Source organism: Meles meles, chromosome 16, assembly GCF_922984935.1.
Source record: "Meles meles chromosome 16, mMelMel3.1 paternal haplotype, whole genome shotgun sequence".
Classification (NCBI taxonomy): domain Eukaryota; kingdom Metazoa; phylum Chordata; class Mammalia; order Carnivora; family Mustelidae; genus Meles; species Meles meles.
The window spans coordinates 12,820,311-12,843,265 of NC_060081.1; the positions used below are offsets into that span (position 1 = coordinate 12,820,311).

The 22,955-nt window shown below is 38.8% G+C and overlaps 1 protein-coding gene and 1 pseudogene across 2 annotated transcripts in view; both read right to left on the reverse strand.

Moving 5' to 3' along the window:
- The window catches only part of LIMS1 (LIM zinc finger domain containing 1), a 138,105-nt gene extending 119,359 nt beyond the window's left edge, over positions 1-18,746 (reverse strand). Inside the window, exon 1 of one of the 2 annotated variants that reach the window (XM_045981262.1) lies at positions 18,563-18,746. In XM_045981262.1, coding sequence (XP_045837218.1) covers positions 18,563-18,594 — 32 coding nt within the window. In that variant the 5' untranslated portion in view covers positions 18,595-18,746. The remainder of the gene's footprint in view (positions 1-18,562) is intronic. The other variant, XM_045981266.1, reaches the window with a different exon arrangement.
- LOC123927317 lies at positions 942-1,073 on the reverse strand (annotated as a pseudogene).
- Positions 18,747-22,955: the final 4,209 nt, after the last annotated feature.

The window sequence follows — 22,955 nt, forward strand, 5'->3', positions numbered from 1 at the left end:
CGTGCTGGATCAGAACACAGATACCTGCTCAGAAGAAAGCATTAACTAGCTAATAGAAAACCTGTTTTTTCTGGTTACTTCTAAGCAAATCAACAGTACACGTCAAGTTAACCCAACAAAGTAACAGTGTGATATAAAAATCAGGCCCATAATAAGATCCACAGAAATTACATGCTTACTAAAACAGTCTGCCGAACCACTCGGGGTGAAAGCAATTGTTAATGAATTTAGCCTTCTTATCCGGATAACTAGGTTTCTCTATGACATATTTCTATATAAGTTTTAAACCTCCATACTTGATTTCTCAGCATAAAAGGAAAATGCCAGGGAATAAGAAACTGAAAAACAGCAATATTTTTAAATCACCAGAAAGGAACTTATCAACTGTATAAACTAGATAATACTGATTTATAATACAATCATTTTAACATCTACTTAAATTCAAGTCAGTTCCATCCAGAGCCCATAACATCCCTCCCCTATTTGCTAACATATTCTCAAATTACTCTTCTGTTTTGTTACAGTGAGAACTAAAACACATTACGAGTTTAAAGGAAAGACTAAAATGTGAATTTTTTTTTAAGATTTTATTTATTTATTTGACAGACAGAGATCACAAGTAGGCAGAGAGGCAGGCAGAGAGAGAGAGAGGGAAGCAGGCTCCCCGCTGAGCAGAGAGCTCGACACGGGGCTCGATCCCAGGACCCTGGGATCATGACCCGAGCCGAAGGCAGAGGCTTTAACCCACTGAGCCACCCAGGCGCCCCTAAAATGTGTATTTTAAAAAAACACTTTTTACATTAGTCATTTGGGAAATAGAAAATAAAAACACAATGAAAGAGATATTTGTACCCCTATGCTCTCAGCAGCATTACTCAGAAGAGTTAAAACTGCAAGCAACCCAAGTATCCATCAACAGATGAATGAATAAGCAAAATATAGTGCACACACACAACAGAGTATTATTCAACCTTCACAAGGAAGGAAATCCTGACATATGTTAGAGTTTCAATTAGCAATAATCGCGCCTCGGATAAACCTCATTGGCTACGATACTGCCACCTGACATATGTTAGAGTGATGAACCTTGAGCACATTAGAATAAGTGAAATAAGTTAGTCACAAAAAGACAAATATAGCATGATCCCCCTTACCTGAAGTTCTTAAGAGTAGTCAAAATCGGGGCACCTGGGTGGCTCAGTGGGTTAAAGCCTCTGTCTCCGGCTCAGGTCATAATTCCAGGGTCCTGGGATCGAGCCCCGCATCGGGCTCTCTGCTTGGCAAGGAGCCTGTTTGCCCCTCTCTCTCTGCCTGTCTCTCTGCCTACTTGTGCTCTCTCTCTCTCTGTCAAATAAATAAATAAAATCTTTTTAAAAAATAGTAGTCAACATCATAGAGAAGAAAGCAGAATAGTGGTTGCCAAGACTTGTGGGAGAGAAGGATGGGGAATTATTGTTTAGTGGGTATAAGGTTTTAGTTTTACAAAATGAAAGAGTTCTGGAGATGGATGTAGTGATGTTTGCACAACACTATGAATGTACTGAATACCACTGAACTGCACATCTAAAAATAATTAAGATTGTAAATTCCATGTATTTTTTACCACAATAAAAATACTGGGGAAAAATAAAACCACTTCACACCTACTATGTTGGCTATAATGCAAATGACAATACATATCAAGTGCTGGTTAAGATGTCAAACATGCTCATACACTGCTGCTGGAAACAGCCACTTAGGCAGTTTCTTCTATAAAATCTTACCGTATGATGCAACAGTTACACTCCTAGAGATTTACCCAGGAGAAATAAAAAATGTGTCTGCACAAAGACATGTACATAAATGTTCACAGCAGTGTCATTCATTAACAAAAACCAGAAACAATTCAAATGTCAATCAGCTGGTGGATGGATACACAAAATGTGGTATATCTGGAATACTACTCAGCAAAGAAAGAAACTACTGACAAATGCTACATTATGAAAGAACCCTGCAAAATAATAAGAAATATATATATTGGGTTTGCCCTCAGGTTTTAACACAGGGCTCCCAAAACCTTTGTAAATAAGAGTGCTAGGAGCATCTTCTGTTCTAATATGAAGTCTTTGACCTTGATTTCTGGCACAAAGCTCCTAAAACTACTGTAGCTTCCTAAATGATAAGAGCACTAGGGACAGCTTTTATTCTAATATTTGGTCTTTGACCCTGGTTCTGGACACATGGTTCCTAAATTCCTTGGAATTTTCTGGGTGACAGGAGTGCCTTTTGTTCTATTGACATGACTCTAGGTAGGCTCTAGGATGGCTTCTGGAGTGGGGGCTAGCCACAGGGAAGGCCAAGGTATGATTAGAAGCTTGAAAATCTTACCCCACACTCCATTCTCTAGAGAGGAGAGAGCGGCTAGAAATGGAGTAATTGATTATGCCTATGTGAGGCCTCCCTTAAAAAATCCCAAAACTACAGGGTTGGGAGAGCTTCCAGTTTGGTGGATACATCACTATACCACCAGAGTGACACACCCCAACTCCACAGGGACAGAAGTTCCTGAGCCTGGGTCTCTTCCAGACCTCACCCTATGTATCATCACTTCATCTGGCTGTTCACCTGTATACTTTATCATATCCTTTATTACATAATAAATTGGTAAATGCAGTATTTCCCCCAAGTTCTGTGAGCTGATCTAGCAAATAATCGGCTCCCAGCAGAAGAGGTTCTGGGAACTTCTGATGGGTAGCCACATCAGACAGAAATTGTGGAGACCTACTACTTGCAACTGGCACCTGAAGTGGGGGAGAGCAGTTTTGTGGGACTGAACCCTTAACCTGTGTGATCTAACATGCAGCTGGTGTCACAGAGAGTTGCTTAGTGTGGGGAAATCCCATAGTCCTGGCATCAGAAATGTTGGCAGTGTAGAAGTGTTGAGAATGAAGGAGAACTCAGGTTCTCCTAATCAAATCTCAAAAAACACCCCAAGAGAAAGAATCCAAAGTTAAAGACTACAAAATGTATATTTCAATTTAAATTAAATGTCTAGAAAAGGCAGATTTACAGAGACAAAAAGCAAGTCACTGTTTGCCTAGGCCTGGGGACAAGAGTGAGAGGCATGAATGAGGGATCTCTTGGGGGTGATAATAATGTTTTCAAACAGGCTTGAGGGGATGGCTGCACAACTTAAAAATACATGAAAACCTCATATACTTACACAATGGGTGAATTTTATGGAATGTAAACTGTACTTCAATAAAGTTATGTTTTAAAAAAGGACTTTTTATTTTCTAGCCATTTTGTGCTTCATTATAGTTGTAATTATACCATGCTGTAATTTCACGTACAGCTTTTTTATTAACTAGAAAACATGATCATGATACAGTGATATTATGAAACTTCAATAACTATCATTTTAAATACCTACATAATTTCACTAAACAGGTTATCATCAGGCATTTTAAATGATCCTCTATCATTATTTATGTATTTTCAACTTTCCACTAGTATAAATAATACTGCCAAAATCTTTTCACACATCAAATTCTCTCCACTTTTAGAATAACTTCCTTAGGTGTACTACAAGTTACAAATAATCTCAGACTTGACACTTGCTACCAAATTATTTTACTAACAAATTTTATCAATTATACCTCCACACTAGCAACATATGATAAAAATGTTTTTAGCTACCTCTGCTAATATTGGAGGCAACTGATAATACCTATTTTTAATATAAACTTCTTTGGTGATTGACTAATGTTGAACATTTATTATGTTTATGTACTTAAGTTTGTTTCTATTTTTAAAATATTTTCTCTAGTCATCTTCTTTTCCTGACATATGTACTAGAGTTTGTAATATTCTGATCAACAAATATTAATGCTTTCTATATTGTTTTTGTTGCAAATATTTTTCCCAATCTGTTTTAATTTATAGGAGTTTATTCTTATTCAAATATATCTTTCTATAATTTGTTCCTTAAATTTCTTTAAACAGTACTTCTCATCCTAGGAATTTGATATACGTTTGTTTCTATTTTATTTCAGTGTTTATCTGGCTTGATTTTATAAGTAACTATTAAATATCACCTGGAATTTCTTCCGATGTCATATAAAGCTCTAAACTTTATTCCTCTAACTGCTAACAAATGATCTCACCACTCATGGGACATCATAGAATAATCAATCTGCCTCTTCTCTACTGCAAACCCTTGTTTATCACAATGCTCATATTACAGACTCTATCTCTGACCCACTGACCTACCTGATCTTACCTGAGACACATATTGCACGACTTGTACCAACCATGTGTTTTAACAGCTAACGCAGTTCATGTCCTCTCCCCCTCACCATCTTTCTTCCTTCTAATAACTAGCTTTTCTGCTATCCTTGCCTGTTTATTCCCCTTAAGAAACTTCAGGATATTCCATCAATTTTACCAAAAGAGTTCCATCTAGAATTTAATGAATAACTCTAAAGATATATATTAATATGGAAAACTGAAGGAGTTCACAAGAAAAAATGTTACTGTTTGATCTAAAAGATTTCTGGAAACTTCACTAATCCAGAATATAGCATCCATGTCAAATAACTCTCCTACACTAAGTCCTAAGGAAGGAAAGCAGTATGGGCACAGTATTATACAAATACTTGTAGAGTTATTACTGCAATTATAAAAAACTGAAATAAGCCTTCAAGTTTAATTTAGTGCTTCCTGAATGGTATTTTATTAGCATTTACTCACATATTATTCTATGCAACACGTAAATAAAACATACTTCACTAAACCAGAAAACGAAATATACCACATAAACTATACTGCATCGTTATTCATTCATTTGACAAGTATTTACTATTATGTGCTATGCATTGTTATATGAACTTGGAATACACAGGTATCTCAAGAAGCATAAGGAGCTTTTAGTAGGAATATGCTACATTCTTAGAACTTAACCTCTTTATCAAAATATACCTCAAAACCCAACTTCGTATTTCGCCTTTCATCCCATTTGTTCAGCTAATCCCTAGCAATGCTTCCTCCTGGAAAGCATGAGTAATGCTAACTGAGCATAAGAGAATTTCATCTCTAAAAAGTTCCCAAGCACTGTATCCTTGGAGTTCCCACCACCCTCTTAATCACACTCACTTGCTGTAGGCTTCACATTCCAGAACCTATCACCACAACTTCCTTCATAGAAAGCACTCTAAATGACCAAATATATTATCAGAAAGAGATGTGGTGTTTATTTTAAAAATCAAAAGGGCTCAAGCTCAGAAAACTCTTCTTTTAAAGTCTGGTCTCACGGTCCCAAAATGACCTTTGTGGGGAGAAAAAAAAAGACCTCTGAAATTTTGAGGAGTCACTGGAACTTTTTTATCTTTTGTCAAATTCAAGACAGCTATGTATTAAAATTAAGCACCTCTTTTTGCACTTTACCAACATCTTTTGTTATCATTAGTAACATTCCCAAAGGGAAAGCACCTGAAAGTACTAGAAAACCCAGGTCTAAAATATAGTAGCAAAAACAAAGTAGCTTTCATACAACTAATAATACACTTATGGTTAAAACATTCTATTAGAGAGCATTAAGAAACTGCCTTAAACAGACATCTGCAGATATTTCATACTTTGTACAGATCTGGCAAATGCCCAAGAGATAAAAAAATGCTCTCATTTTGAGATGTGATTAGCCAGCATTAAAAAAAAAAAAAAAAGAAAGAAAGAAAAAGAAAGCACGTTAAGTCCAGAAATGCCATTAAATTATTTCAGACATTAGCCTTCTACCCACTTCACAGCAACAACATCGTAAATCTGCTTTATCTAGTAAAACAGATAATCTATGTCCTATACATGTATCTTCAAAACATTTTTAAAGTGTTTTTTTCCATCATTATCCTTAGTCGTGTAAATATATTCAATCACCTGAAATGAGCTAAGTGCTAACAGAACTTTCTAGATATCACTGGGCTAGTCACAAACTCTCACTCTCCTGGACTCATTTTAAAACAGAAGACTAGAGGCACCTGGGTGGCTCAGTGGATTAAGCCTCTGTCTTCAGCTCAAGGTCATGATCGCAGGGTCCTGGGATCAAGCCCCAAATCGGGCTCTCTGCTCATCAGGGAGCCTGGTTCCCCCTGTCTCTCTGCCTGCCTCTCCGCCTACTTGTGATCTCTCTCTCTCTGTCAAATAAATAAAATCTTAAAAAAAAAAACCAGAAAACTAATTTCTAGCCATATTTACAAAGGATTTGTTACTATTACAAAAAGATCACTACCCACACTCCTAAAACAAAAGGCTGCTCATTTGATGGATGAATTACTCCATTTTAAGATTCTAAGGAAGACTACATGATATTCTCTAAAACATGCTTCACTGTGACAAAATCTACATTGTATTCCAAAGAAAGACCTATTCTGACAGCAACTCACTAAAACCCAAGGGAACTGATGGATGTATTTTAACGTAGGCAATGAACATAAACTGTGATATTTTGGACATCCTTTTCCCACACACTCTCTAAATGAGAAAATTTGAAAGTAGTGAATGAATATTTATTTTGTTCTAAATTTTCCCACTATAATAAGAGACAGAGGCATTCAAGTCAAGCCTGAGGAATCACACTAAATTTTAACCTACATTTATATGCTTTAGCTGGGTAGAAGGCCGAAGTCAAAATGCCAAAGATCCCTTCTTTAACTGTGGACTTAGCACATGTCATTTTTATCTGACTTCTTCTGTTTTCATCTGTTTTATGTGGCTGTTTCTGTCCCTGGGAGCCCAGGAACAATATCTGATCCACTGCCTCAGAGGGTGTCCAGCCACTTGGAGCCAGAGTTGGTAAACTAAACTGTGCTGAAGATTCTCACCACCATGTTCTAAGGGTTTGAAAAAGACAGACATTCTCTAGCTTACCCAATTCTACCTCTCCCAGACACTGTCCTTCAGTGATGACGTGGAGAATGCTGGCAATTCCCAACGAAGTCCTGCCTGGTTGTTTACCACCCTGGAATATGATTGGTTTACTTCCCAGTGACTTCAAGTTCAACCCCACAATCACTAAGTATGGAAGCACACCGGTTGTGTGGGAAGTCAGAGTCTAACTGCCATTTGTAATTCAGAGAGTGAGGAAAAAACCTTTACTCAAAATGTGTGTGTATATATATATCTTAAAGATCTTATTTATTTATTTGAGAGAAAGAGAATGTTTATGAGGTTGTGGGGGAAGGCCAGAGGGGGAGGAAGAGGTAAAGAATCCCAAGCAGACTTCCTGCTGACCACAGAGCCCCAGGCGGGTCTCCATCTCAGGACCCCGAGATCATCATCTGACCCGAAACCAAGAGTTGATCGCTTAACACATGCAACCTTCAAAATGTATATTAAATTTAACTTCAAACACAATTCTACCCGAAGTTCACCATCCTTATCATGTAATGAAATCAGAACTCTAAATCAGTCCTTTAATCTCCTCAATTACACATTAGTCATAATTACAGCCAGAGAAGGCATCTATTGAAAAGAAGAAAGTTTTGGGGCTCCTGGGTGGCTCAGGTGGCTAAGCAACTGACTCCAGATTTTGGCTCAGATTATGATCTCAGGGGCGTGAGATTGAGCCTGTTCAGGGCTCCATGCTTGGCGGGAAATGTTGCTTTCCATTAAAAAAAAAGTGGACATAATTAGCATTCAAATGATAGGCACGTGCTTTTTAAAGTCTCCATAAGCAACTGATTTTGCCCTTTACAGATTTTTTTTTTTTTTGTATCTCTCAATGTACATTTTTAACTCTACATGATATTCAACATGGAACTATTTCTACCCCTGCTTTAAAAAAGGGTCATTCAATTAGAGGCAAGTTTGCTAAGTAATTAACAGCCAGGCTTTGCTAGTTCAGCTATAAATGACACAAATATTAACTACATCCTCCAGTGGTATGGCAAATGGCCAATGAACAGGGATCACTAGGTGTGAGGAAGTTATCCACACCCCAATGGGTTTCCAGATGCCACCTTAATCAGAGGGGCTCACACTATAAGAGCAACATACTTAGAGTAGAGCAGCAGCCTGAGAATGAGGTAAAAACACTGGCCCAAGAGTTTGTGGATCTAACTGGATCCACTGGATCTAATTCAAGTGCTTGTAAAACAAAAGTGTTACGTAGGTACCGCGGACAATGTACTTTTCTGAGCACAGATCTCATGCCCAGTACAGTACAAAAGTCACGCATGGTAAGGTCACACACCTGCTGAGTAGGGGACTGGACTTTATTACACAATAACATTTGCAACCTGTCAAGTTGTACCAGTGGGTTATCAAATTAGTCAATAGGGAGAAAGCTTCTCTTTTTAAAAGTACTACAGCCTGGACATGAAATGTCTAAAACAGTATCACCACTTTGCAACCTCTTAATGAATTAATGATTTAGACTGAAAGTATGGTCTGCTGCCTATTTTTTGCATGACCTGTGAGCTAAGAGTTCTGACATTTCTACACATTAAGGAATTCTTCATTTCTCCACTTTTGTCAGCAAGAAATATGCAGAGTGCCCAATGTTGTAGGCACTGTTCTAAATGTTTTACACATGGGAACTTGTTTAACGATGACAATCACAGGAAATGAGTACTATTACCTTCATTTCACACATGAGGCAGAGAGAAGTCAGGCAACTACCAACCTGTAAGAAGCTGGGATATGAGCACAGTTTAGATCCAGAATCCATGCTCTTACTCTCCATGTGTGCCATTTCCCATTTGTAATGTTTAATTGGTACAGATCACTGAAAAATATGGCTCTTTTCATTTTAGTAAGGTGGAAGGTATAGTAATGTCAATGGGCCAGGCACCCCAGGTAGAAAAACTATTATTCTTTAAGTCGGTCACTGGATCCAAGCTCCAGTTCCTATGTCAGCCTTGTACTCTGAATACATATTTTAAATTTCTAAACCTCCAGTTTTTAGTGTGAAAATAAGAATGTTCTTATTTCTCTACCTCATTCATTTACTTACTGGGCACCCAATGTCAGGCACTGTTGCTGGGTAAGGAAGAGGGAAATGTATTATCAGGGATAACATCACAGAAAAGATGATTTTTGAAATGAATCTTGAAAGATTAGGAATGCCTCCAAGGACACAAAATATTGGGGAAACAGGGTATGTAAAAACATGAAGAAACAAAAGAAAAAGATAAGTCCTAAATTCAAACAGTTCTGAAAGTGCAGAACACACATCTGCAGGGAAATTAGGGGTAGGGGTGGATGAATCCTAAGTGGAGCTAGAAAGGTAAGGTTGGGGAACAAGACTAAATATATATATTTTTTAAGATTTTATTTATTAAATTTTTTTTTAAGATTTTATTTATTTATTTGACAGAGAGAGATCACATGTAGGCAGAGAGGCAGGCAGAGAGAGAGAGAGAGAGAAGCAGGCTCCCTGCCGAGCAGAGACCCTGATGCGGGACTCGATCCCAGGACCCTGAGATCACGACCTGAGCCGAAGGCAGTGGCTTAACCCACTGAGCCACCCACGCGCCCCAGAAAAAATTTTTTAAGGAGTCTTTATTTTTTAAGGGTATATTTTAGAATCTTTATGATATGACATAGAAAAGAAAGGAGGCTTTATTTTTTTAAGGGTATATTTTTAAATCTTTATGACATAGAAAAGAGGAATGAAAAAAGAGAGGAATCAAAGATTTACCATCAATCAATAATTTTTGAAGCTGCGTGGTAGCACATGGGCATATATTAATCTTTTTTTTATGTATGTCTGAAATTCTCCATAATAAAACATTTCAAAGTACAGATTTCATGACATTTCCCCCCCAAGAAGTATGGAATTAGGATGAATAATCTGCAGTTATTATGAACCCCATGCTGTCAATGGTCTGCCGCCCATGTTCTTAGAGTACTGCTATAATGGATTCATGAATCTCCCCTACAACATTCCAAACAAACCAGCCTCTGGTTGAACACTGCCATGAAGGATACATCTCTACCTCCTGGGAGGTAACAACATTTGACTGATCCTCACATCTTAAGTAATAACAATAAATCTACAATAACTGGTGACGAATGATTGCTTCCTCTAAATTTCTAGAAGATTTTTAAAAACTCCTCCTATGGTACTTGGACAAGCACTTGCACAAGCAGCTACAGTACAAGACAGACAAAGTGTGATCCCTCACTATATTACAGTGATATGCTTCAGAGCCCACAACACAGTATACACAGTGAAAGTACACCGAATTGGAACTGTGTCCTCAAATTTGTAAAAACTATTTTAGTACCTGCAAACACAGCCAAGAGTTCAAAATTAAAATAGCAGACATTTTGTGTTGCACATAAGTACCTACACACTAAATTTAAGTAAAGAGTTTAATCTTAACCAGTATGTTTTCTACGAGGCCAAGAAAGAAAAGACTAAGAAGAGGTAGAAGAAGCCAGGGAAGCCATCTTCAGGACAAAAGAATTTAAGCTGGACCTTGAGCACAAGATTTGGAACCCTCTACCCCACAAAAAAGGAAAAACCAAGTTCAGAAAGAGGTACTGTGGTACGTCTGGCAATAAAATGATGTAAAGAAAGACTAGTGGGGAATAAAACTGGATAGGATGGTTGGCATGCTAAGGTAAGAGAAAGCCTTCATTCAAATCCTGCCCAAGAACTGGAGAGAGCTTTGACCGACTGAACAGGGAAGTGAATGGAGGAGACAAAGGCCTCTGGAGGGCATGACAATTGGAATGTCAGTGCCGTCATATATGTGCGACCTGCTGAGTTTTTCACCTCTTGAACTTTAGTACCCTTGTCTGTAAAATGGGCATTAAACACTCTAATTTGTGGTGTGGCTGTGAAGGTAAGATTTGTTACATAGATGTTCAATACCTTTAAAGTACCTTTTGTCAAAGTAGGTAATTAATTAAATGTGGTTATCACTAAGAGAGCTTTCAAATGAATGGCTTGGCAGTGAAATGAAATCATCTAAATATCATATGAAGTTCTTCCCAATGTTCTGTGGGTGCTGGGTCTCTCCCACTAGTATAGATTACACTGTAGAGTTAAGTTAAACCAAATGTGAACGTTATCTTGTCTTACTCAAAGTTTGGTGACTTTATTCAAATGATGTCACAGGCACTAAGCCAAACCAGCTCTGAACTTTTCAGTTCACTAACAAATGAAGGAATAAAAGGAGAAATAAAGTTCATTTAAATCTAGTTTGTTTTTCTTTGGACATTTAACGGATTTTGATTAAGATATTCCTTCACTTTCAGAGATTACAATTTAGCTGGAAAGCCTAGATACATATATACCAACAACTATAACACAAAACAGAAGTTGGTAACTACCAAAAAAAGAAGCAAAAATGCTTTGGGACAGCAGATACAAGCTCTGAATCCCTAACTCCCTAACTATACAACAAAGGCTCAATAAATGCTCCAGAAACTCATCATTTCATGGGAGAAGTGGCAATTCTGCCCCAAGTGCCAAGAAGACAAAGGAAAAGATGATTTTCTGACCCAAAAGAACAGCATGAGCAAAGACACAGAGATGCCATTTTCAGACAATGGCGAGTAGGTGAGAGTTTAGTGAAGACTAAGCCAACAGTGTGTGACAAAGCTATCAAGACAGGCTGGGGCCAGACCAAAAAGAGCCTTAAACTTTAGGCTCTAGAGTTTGGACTTTATGTGATAGGCAATAAGAAGTCTTCTTAATATTTCGAAAGGGGGAGTAATATGACCAAAGTGTTGCTTTAGGAAAATCGGGAGCTAATATGAATAATAGGTTAAACTTTAAGATACTCTAGAGATGGGACCATGTCTTATCTGCCTTTTTGGTCTCTACAGTTGCACCTGCACTGTGCCTTGCATATTAAAAAAATCTGTGGAATTTACTGCATTGAGAAGGAGGAACAACAAGCAATGGCAGAAGCAGCAATTGCCCACCCTCTCTTCCAGAATGTATTAGGAAAGCAGACTCCATATGGGATAGCAATGTGCCCAGCTTTAAAATAAAAAACAAAAACAAAACCAACAACTACAACATTCGCCAATGAGAAATAATTTACAATCTGTTTAAGCAGTTGGTTTATTTGTCACTTAACTGATGCATGAGTAAAGAAGACTGTAATAGGAAAGAATCTCTCAGACTGTAGTATGTGGGGGCACATGGGTGGTTGAGAAGACCCAAGTCTCTGGGAATGAAGAAATACAATCACCATCACATATGCCTATGAATCCCATGTCTCCAACAATGTATTTCACAAAAGGAATGCACTTGAAAGAGAGTGACACTCAGGACCATTGCAACAGAACAATTCTAAGGCAACATTTAATAATTCATTCAGACATTTCCAGACCACTATGTTAATGAGGTTAGAAATATCAAAGTCTCAGCCTTCAAGGCATTTACAATATAGACGGGAAGATAAAATATATATGTAACAAACTATAACAATGCAATTGGAATGAAGTAACAGAACTAGTATGGTACGGCAGAGAGGACTCCACACTACCTTCAAAATCTGGACTCTAGTATTAACCCTACTAATAACTCACTTTGTGGCCTTGAATAGAGGTAAATAAAATCACCTCTCTATGCAACTCCTGACCTATAAAATAAAGGAACAGTTTAGTGGACTACTGCAATAGACCCGGAAGTATTGAATACATTAGTTTAGTGGATTCTAACCTTCGCACATATGAAGCCATTTTTTTAATGTTAGGCAAATTTCTTAATCTTCATGTTACTATAATTGTCTTTTCAGTATATGCTAACATAGAGCATCCACTACAAAAATGCTACCCCAAACCCTATAACACCTTTAAAAGAATCTGTACTTAATCAACATTTAAATGACAAACAGGAATGCATACAGAATTATGTGTTCCACCTCAAATGTTTCATATGCATATGTATTTTATTTTGCATTCTCTCAGTTCCCAGCCTTAATACTGTTATCTTACATTCACTTAAAAGATAATCAGGGCAAGAGTGAAAAAGAAGTAAGGGAGGATTGAGAAAGAGAAGTATGGATTCAAAGAAAATTCTACAGTAGGAACTGAGTAAGAAGTTTAGAGAGTGAAAGATTTCTTGGTAGAAATCCCAAGTGATTGTATCAGTGCCATTAACAGTGAAGTCAGAAGTTGTAAGCTTGGGAAAAAACCATGATAGGAAAAATCAACATCAACATCTATAGTTACCATTAACTGAGCATCTACTATGTTCCGGGCATGATGTCAGATTTTTTAAAAAAATTTTACATGCATATGGTTCAAAAAATCAATACAAAAAGATATATAGTCAAAAAATTTCCCTCTCATTCTAGATTCTTAAATTCCTTAGATTCCTAGAAACCCTCTCTAGTGGCAATAATTATTAACAGTTTCATTTGTATCTTTCAGAAATGTTTATACTGGCCTTCATATTTAATTCTCACTACTCTCTGAGATAAATGGTATTACTTTATAAATTACGAAAATAAGCCTTAAAGAGGTTAACTGGATAAGGCCATAGAGCCATGAAGGGACAGAATTGGGAATATAACGCACACAACCACTCAGGAATCTCCTACAGAAATACTGGCACAGATGTTCAATGGACTTGAAATAACAAAAAACTGAAACCGAAATGTGCATCAAGGACTGGTTATATGAGTCATACCACATGTATACTGTGAACTACTATACAGCCATTAAATCTAAAGTTTAAAACTTATGGTAGATCTGGGTGCCTGGGTGGCTCAGTGGGTTAAGCCGCTGCCTTCGGCTTGGGTCATAATCTCAGGGTCCTGGGATCGAGTCCTACATCGGGCTCTCTGCTCGGCAGGGAGCCTGCTTCTTCCTCTCTCTCTGCCTGCCTCTTTGCCTGCTTGTGATCTCTCTCTGTCAAATAAATAAATAAAATCTTAAAAAAAACCAACAACAACTATGGTAGATCTAGATATGCTACACAGGAAAAACTTTAATGGAAAAAAAAAAAAAAGGTAAATATAGAGAAAATGCTTCCTCCTCTTCCCCAGTGAACTCCAGAGTGGAAATGTCTGACGAGATCCAATAAAAGAGAAGAGATGATGTCGATATGAGGGGAGATAAAACCGCTGTGGGGCAGAATTCACAGTGTGTGGCAGCAGGTAGAACAGCCCTTGCTTCTCAAGTATCTTAAAATTGAAGTTTTTGGAAGACAACATGGCAACAGGCCAGCATGTAATGTAGATGACATTCCTGTGGGTGGGAACCCACAGCTTAAAGCATAATTACAAGAAATGTAAAATCGACAAATGGCCCGAGATGTTTTGTCTTCTATTTAAGTGCAACCCTAAGAACATGACCTACACTGGGGTTTATTTAAATGATTATCTGAAGAACAAACACAGTATTAAAAATAGAGACTCTTAGAGCAATCTCCCATTATAGATCTGCTTTAGCCGCTGTTCTGACCGAGCAGAGAGGCAGAAAGGCCCTCTCTAGGAAGAAAGGAAAGCTCAAGTGCTGTACCCACATTTGCCAAGAGAAAGACCTGTTCAGAAGATGGTTCCAGGGGTCACCACAGAGGAAAGGGATGGGAATGATAATATGTGGAATCCAAAACCAAAAAATGAACAAACAAAACAGTAACAGACTCATAAATACAGAGAACAAACTGGTGGTTGGTTGGGGGGGAGGGTTAGGGTGGAGGATTGGGAACAAGGGTGAACCAAGTGAAGGGGATTTAGAGGTACAAACTTCCAGTTCTAAAGTAAGTCAAGGGGATGAAAAGCTCAACAGAGGGAATATAATCAATAATACTGTAGTAACACTGAATGGTGACAGATGATAACTGCATTTACTATCACAGTAAGTATTTTGCAATGTATGGAACTGTCTAATCACTATGTTCTATATCTGAAACTAATATAATACTGTATATCAGTGATAAAACTTTTTTTAAAAAAATTCAAGACAGCAGTCCTAATCGATTGTTTCCTCTAAGCTTGTAGGCCATGGAACAACCAGAACTGAATGTTATCTTTCCACCACTTAATTTTCATTGGTTTTCTTAAACATGAAGAGCCCAATTTCCTCACCCATACAAAAAGGCATAGAGCACTAAAGGTTTAGGTAGACACTCACTGTTATGACATTTTCCCTCTTCATAACAACACTGGCTATCTTGTCAGGAAAATCCTCAAGGGCAGAAAACTGTTTTGTTTTGTTTTTTTTTTTATAGTGATTTTTCAAGTGTTAGTAAGTCCCACTAAAACTCCCCAAACTAGAAAGCACACAGAATAACAAGCCTTTAATACATATTTTAAGAAAAATATTTCTATATAGTTTTTTAAAAATATACCAAATACACATTTCCCTCATCATTTAGGATTATGTCATTAACAGTGTTTTTCCAAATGCGATCTCAAAACCCTGGAGGAGGTAGGGGTGATGGAGGTATCTATCTCCAAGACTTTTACAAGAGGTCTGGGAGATCAAAATTCTTTTATAATACTACTAAAAAGTTCCAAAAAAAAAAAAAAATTGCTGTGGCCTTTTGCACTGTAGTGGCACTTTCACTGATAATGCAAAAGCAAAGGTGGGTATAAGAGCTGGCCGCTAAGTGGTGCAACTGAATTCTTCACGTCCTGGGACTTGCAGGAAAAGAATGCCAACTTCCCTTTTTAATATCCTTGATGAAAATGGTACAGCCACTTTGGAACAGTCCAGCAGTTTCTTAGAAAGTGAAACATGAAATTACCATACAATTCAGAAATTGCACTCTTGAACATTTATCCCAGAGAAAGGAAAATTTGCATCTACATTAAAACCTATACACAAATGTTCATGGTAGCTTTATTAATAATAGCCGAAACCTGGAAACAGCCTAAATGTCCTTCAGCTTGTGAACAGACTGTTCCATACTCACAGCATGGAGTACTACTCAGCCATGATGAGGAACTATGATATGTATAACCTGGAGGCAGGTCCAGGGAATTATTTAAAAAAGGCAATCCCAAAAGGTTATATATGTATGAGTCTACTTATATAAATTTTGAAATGACAACATTTAATAATGTTGAACAGATGAGTTGTTTCCAGGCTTTAAGAAGGAGGAAGAAAACATGGAAGTGGGTGTGGGTATAACATGGCAACATGAGGGATCCTTGCGATGCAGGAACTCAGTGTTTTATATTTTGACTGTGGTGACAGACACATGCACCAACACTTGTGATAAAATTACACAGAACTAAATACACATACACACAGACTACAACTGGGAAATACGAATGAGACTTACGGACTATATTACTACCAATATCATGATTGTGATACTATACTACAACTTTGCAAAATATTATTGGGGGAGACTGGGTAAAGGATACACTGGATCTCTCTGAATTATTTTTTTTTCCTGAATTATTTCTTATAACTGCAGTGAGTCTATAAAAATTTCAATTAAAGAATGCATACCTATGTTCACAGCAGCATTATTCACAATAGCTAAAACAAAGAAGCAACTCAAGTAACCATCAAAGGATGAATAGATAAGCAAAACAAATGAATGGTATATACATACAATGGGATATTATTCAGCTCTAAAATGAAAGGAAATTCTGATATACTACAACATGGATGAACCCTGAACACATTTATGTTAAGTGAATGAAAAAAGCCAGTCACAGAGAGACAAATATTATGTGATTGATTCCATTTATATAAGTCACCTGGAATAGTCAAAATCAGAGACAGAAAACAGAATAGGAGTTATGCCAGGGGCAGGCAGGGACGGAGGAACAGAAAGTTGTTGTTTAATGGGTACAGAGTTTCAGTTTTGCAAGGGGAAAAGAACTCCGGAGATAGATGGATGGTGGATTTAATGGTCATCCAACAATATGAATTATGAATGTATTTAATGCAAAAAAGGAAGAAAAAAAAACAAAAGGATTGCTAACAGCAAATTCAGGATGGGAAGGGGATGAGATCTAGCAGGGACACCAGATCAATTCAAGGGTCTTAAAAGGAAATATTCTTTATATTCTTATTTAGATGTAACATTATTCTTTATATAGTGTATCTTAAATTTTGTATCAACTTAGTATTTAGTAAAATTTTCAAAAACAAAAGAAAGTCCTTGATGAAGTAGTACAAATTACTAATATTATTATATCTTGACCTTTGACCTTCTTGTTACTTGTGATGAAAAGAGAAGTATGCACAAAGCAGTTCAGCTGCATACCAAAGTAAGATGGTTGCCTCCAGGAAAAGCACATGTGTCACTGACTGATGAGTTGAATCAAATGCTTTCTTCATGGTATATCATTTTTACTGGAAATAGTAAGTGGTAAACTATGGTTTGTGGACTTGTATTTGGCAGACATTTCTTGAAACTCAAAAAAGTGAGCCTGTTACTTTGAGAAAAACAACTGACAGTAGTTTCCTGCCAATAATAAAAATTAAACTTTCAAGTGAAATTCAGAATGGTAGGAAACTTGCTCCCACCTGTCGAGTTTGACAGGTTCTTTTCTGATAGGTAACTTTTCTGATAAAATCAGTGGTGATAATAACAAATATTATCAGTGGTATTGTCTAATGAAATGTGTCATCATTTGGAAGATCTGCCTAACTCTATGAACAGTATTTTCCAAACGACAAGCATATGATGTTACAATGGGTAACAAGTCCATTCACACTGCAAGACAGACCAACGAATTTTAATGTAAGAGTGTGAAAAATTCACTGGTAAGGCTTCAGAGTCCACATCCAAACTAATCTTTAAGAAACTACCATTTATCTAGTTTGGGTGGAATAGCAAAGAAGATACACAATTATCTGCAAAAGCTATTAAAACACTCCTCCCTTTCCAACTGGGTAGGTATATGTCTCAGACCAGATTTTCTTCACACAGTTCAGTCCGTCCAAACGCCCATCACAACAGACTGAATGCAAAGCATTTAGGAAACTCTAGCTGTACTTCGACTGTGCCAGACATTGAAGAGATCTGCAAAATGTAAAAGAACACCACTCGTCGCACTGAATTTTTGTTCAGAAAATACTATTTTCATAAACACGTGTTATGTCTGTTAACATATCATGGATTTACTGTTTCTTTAATGAATTAAATATTTTAAATGTCTCAGTTTTCACTTCTAATACAGTGAATACCCATAGGCATAACCATCACGAGCAAAAGGTGCTTTTACTTTTTAAGATGGGTGCCAAGACCAAAGCGTTTGAAAGCCGCTGGTCTGCATACGTGTTCCAACGGGCAGAGGAGGAATTATTCACTCAACAAACATCTGTTGTGGGGTGCTGCGCTAAGCCCTCGAAGTGCTTAGGCGATTCTGGACACGTCACCAGTAAGCAGAGGACCTCTCCCAGCGGCCGCCAGCCCGGCTCGGAGAGCGCCAAGGGGTAGCGCGGAAGCGTGGCTGCGGACCGCTCGGACGCGGCCCCGCTCTGCGCCGGGCTCCACGGCAGCCGACGGGCTCGGGCGGAGGCCGGAGCGCGCGGAGAGGCCGCCCGCCCGCGAGCGGCACCCAGGCCCGCGGGAAGGCCGGGGAATTGGTTCGCCGCCGACGTGGCGGGGGCCGAACGCAGCCCAGTCGCGGCGGCGCGCGGCCCTTACCTGTTGGTCATTCCTGCCGCCACGCCCAGCATCTCTCAGCAGTCGGCTGTCCCTCCGCACGTCGGCTGCTGGCCCCGCTGCGACCGCCGTCTCCTCCCTCGCGCTGCGGCCGGCTGCGGGCGGGCGGGCCGCGAGCAGGAAGGGGAGGCCGGCAAGGGGCGGGGAGGCCGCCGCCGCCTCCGGCCCTCAGCCGGCAAATCGTTGGGCGTGCCGCGCGAGGGCGCGCGCGGGACAGGGGCGAGGCAAGGTGGGCGCCGGCGAGGAGCTGCCGACCGGGGAAACCCTGCCTTGGCCCCGCCCCTCCTCCGGCGTGCCCTCTGCCCCGCCCCTCCCTAGCCTCAGCACAGTTTCTGGCGCGGACAAGCAACCCCCCCATTCATCGCCCCATCCCCGTCTGGCCCCGCCCCTACCCCCGCCCCCGCGTCTCGGCCCCGCCCAGTCTCCCCACCAGCCCCGCCCCGCCTCCTAATACGGCCTCGGCCCTGCCCCCCTCCTGGCTTCCCCCCCTCCTGGCTTCGCCCCCTCCCCCGCACCCCCCCAACTCCCGCAATCTTCAAAGACCATACCCTGGGGGCGGGGACAAAGGCTCCACTGCGAGGCGGAGGTTCCCCCGGAATCCGGGGTTTGGCTTGCGGCGGGTATATCGCGACCGGTCTTTGCCGCTCCTTTTGGGTGATTGCGTCGCATGCCGCGAGCAGAGGGAGCAGCCAATTTTTTCCTTCTCCGAGACACCTCTGATTCGGCTGGGCTGATCGGCCGCATGGCTCTGCCAGAAGACTCTTGTCCCGAGGTGTTGGGATTCCACCCTAGCTGGGTGAGGGGTCCTGAGGAGACTTCTTCAGAGGGTGGAGTCAGCTCCCGGGACTCTGGGAGGGAGCCTTGTCTGCTCTGGCCTGGTTTGAATCCCTGTATGCAAAGCCCGGCACGTTCGGGGGAGCTCCCTAGGATACCGCTTACAGATCGTGAATTTTGAAAAGTGAACCTCTTTTTGAGACACTTTGATCTTGTCTCCTCATTGTTTCTTCCCTTACCCATTACCTCTAACAAAACCTGAAATCTGCCAGGGATGAAATATAGGTTGTTTATACTGAGCATAAATATAAATGATCTCTTCAAGGTATCAGAATTTGGAAATAAATGTACTTTATAATTATAGAATGAAAACTGTGTACCCCCGTCTATATTTGAGTGGGGTGGACACTGGGAGGCTTTGATATCCTTATACCAAAATTAATTCTAAACTGAGCAAATATTTACATGTAAAAAAAAAGGCATATACAAATAGTAGAAGAAAACACGGACGAAAAAAAATTAAGATTGCTGTGGAGAGATACTTTCCAAATAGGATATAAACCCTAGAAATCGTAAAATTAAAGATTAATAAATGTAACCAAATAGGAATATTAAAATTTTTGCATAGCAAACAAATATGGCAAATAACAACTTAAAAAGGTCCAATTTCTTCATTACAAGAGGAGTCAGTAAGAAAAAGTTCAGCCACTCAGAGAAACAGACAGGTACATACACAGGTTTCCACAGAAAAAGAAAAATAGGAATGAGTTTTAAAGTACAGGAAGGTGCCCAATATCATAAATAAATTTTTAAAATACCATTTTCACATAAAGGTAAAGATTAGTTTCACATGTTATTTTGATGAAATATAGGGAAAACAGGTACTTTGATATACTGTTGATAAGAGAGTAAATCTACACAATTTTTACTGAGGACAAGTGAAGACTAGCTATCATAATGTAAAATTCAGCTCACTTGACCCAGAAAAATCCACATTTTGGAGTTTATCTTACACATGTATTACGTGTACATAAAAAAGATGTACAAGTTTTAAAGATACCTGGGAAACTAATTATAAACTAAGTGATGTAATGACTGAGATTTCCTTTAAAATAAAGTGTGGGGATGGGAGATCTAGGTAGGAGTGTCAGTGAAACAAAATTGGCCAGAAACTGATGACTATTTCGGTGGCTCATTGGTACATGGAATTCTTCATATTAGTTTGCCTACTTTAGTGTATATTTGAAATTCCATAATGAAAAGGTTTTTATTTTTTAATTTAATTTTATCTTTTCAGTGTTCCAAGATTCATTGTTTATGCACCACACCCAGCACTCCATGCAATAGATGCCCTCCTTAATACCCATCACCAGGCTCACATAAACCCCCACCCCACTCCCCTCCAAAACCCTCAGTTTGTTTCTCAGAGTCCACAGTTTCCCATGGGTTGTCTCCCCCTCCGATTTCCCCCAATTCACTTTTCCATGAAAAGGTTTTTTAAATGGAAACCAGAAAATTGTAAAATGAGAGCCATTGCAGTTTTGTTTTTAGGAGCAAGTGAAACAATTCATTTAATTAGGATATTAGTTAAATAAATTATATAGTTTCCATATATAATACTATGCAGCTGCTAAAAAAATGAGAATGGCTAATAAGTATATGAAAAGATTCTTAACATCATTAATCATTAAGGAAATGCAAATCAAAACCACAATGAAATACCACTTCACCCCCATTAGGATGACTACTATTAACAAGTGTTGGTGGGGTTATGGAGAAGTTAGAAACCTATGCACTGTTGCTAGGAATGTAAAATGGTGTAGCCACTGCAGAAAATTATAGGGTGGTTCATCAAAAAATTAAAAATAGAATTATCCCACAATCCAGCAATACCACTTCTGGGTATATATATCCAAGAGAATTTTAAAGCAGGATCTCAAAGAGATATTGTACACCTATGTTCACAGCATTATTCACAATAATCAAAAGGTGGATACAACCCAAGTGTCCATTGCAGGATGGGTGCATAAACAAAATGGGTACATACACACAACAAAGTATTCGTTATAAAAAGGAAGAAAATTCTGACACATGATACAATATGAATGAACCTTGAGGACGTTAAGCTTAGGGAAATAAACAGACACAAAAAGACAAATACTGTATGAGTCCACTTATGTGGGGTACCTAGCGTGGTCCAAATTATGGAAACAGAATAGAATGGTGGACGTCAGGGGTTGAAAGAGGAGAATGGGGAGTTATTGACTAATAGGTACAGCATTTCAGTTTTGTAAGATGAAAAATTCTGGAGGTTGGTTGCACAACCATGTGAATCTACTTAACACTACTGAACTGCACACTTCAAACTGATTAAGCTGGTAAATTTTATGCCATGTGTCTTTTACCACAATTAAAAAAATAAAGATAAGGCTGATGATATGCAGTAATAAAGAATGATGTCCACGACATAATTTAAGTAAGGAAATAAAGCAAGGGAGAAAAATTTGTTTACTATGCTATCATAACACACACCCACGTACTTTGTCTATAGAAATAACTGGAATGATAAGATATACAAGAAACATAACAGGAATTGAATCTGTAGAAGGACTAGGGATTAGGAGCAAGAGGAGAACATGCACACAATCTATTATTTCCTTAATGGAGTATTATATATCCATCAAAAGTTTGTTATAAGACTGTAGCAATATGAGAAAATATGCACTATGATTAATTGTATGGGATAAGTTAAAAATTTTATATATAGTGTGTGACTTCTTATAAGTCAGTTAGAATGCTTAGAAATTGTATTTTGTTAGAAAAACAATCTGTGATGTTTTTCTACATTTCTGTTTTTCAGAAAATTACGTGTATTGATTTTTGGAGGGAAAAAGAAACATCAAAAAATTTAGAGGCTTTATTTTGTCTTGATAGCTCATCTCCTGACAACTTTTATCTCTCACTTCTTTTTGAACAATTTTTAGATGTGTATGATCCAATAATTAATCTTTTACTTTGTCTTTTTTAAAAATTTGATTTGTGATGTAGACAGTTTTTTTTTTTTTTAGATTTTATTTATTTATTTGACAGAGATAGAGAGAAAGTGAGAGAGGGAATAGGAGCAGGGGAGGGGGGAGAGGGAGAAGCAGGCTTCCTGCGGAGTGGGAAACCTGACTCGGACCTGGGAGCCGGATGTGGGCCTGGGAGCCAGAAGCGGGCCTGGGAGCCAGAAGCAGGCCTGGGAGCCAGACGCTGGGATCATGACCCCCAACAACTGAGCCACCCAGGCACCCTCTTTTACTTCATCTTTAAAAAGAGAATCAATTGCCTTGTTTAATTGTTGTTATGCTTGTATTTCATAAAGCAGATTCCTCTATACAGTACCTTGCTTCCAGCATGCTATAGTTTGTGATCTTGCTGTCATGCCAAGATACTTGGCTAAAAAGTATGGCTTCTTCTTGGTTTCTAGTTGGTAGTTTTAAAGTAGTAGTTCATTTTTGTCATAGTTATCCTGTCTGTGGAATGTACTGTATGGGGGAGACTGCTTTCACAGTTGACCAGTGTCTGTCACGAAGACATAGAAAAAATATTGTCTGTAGGT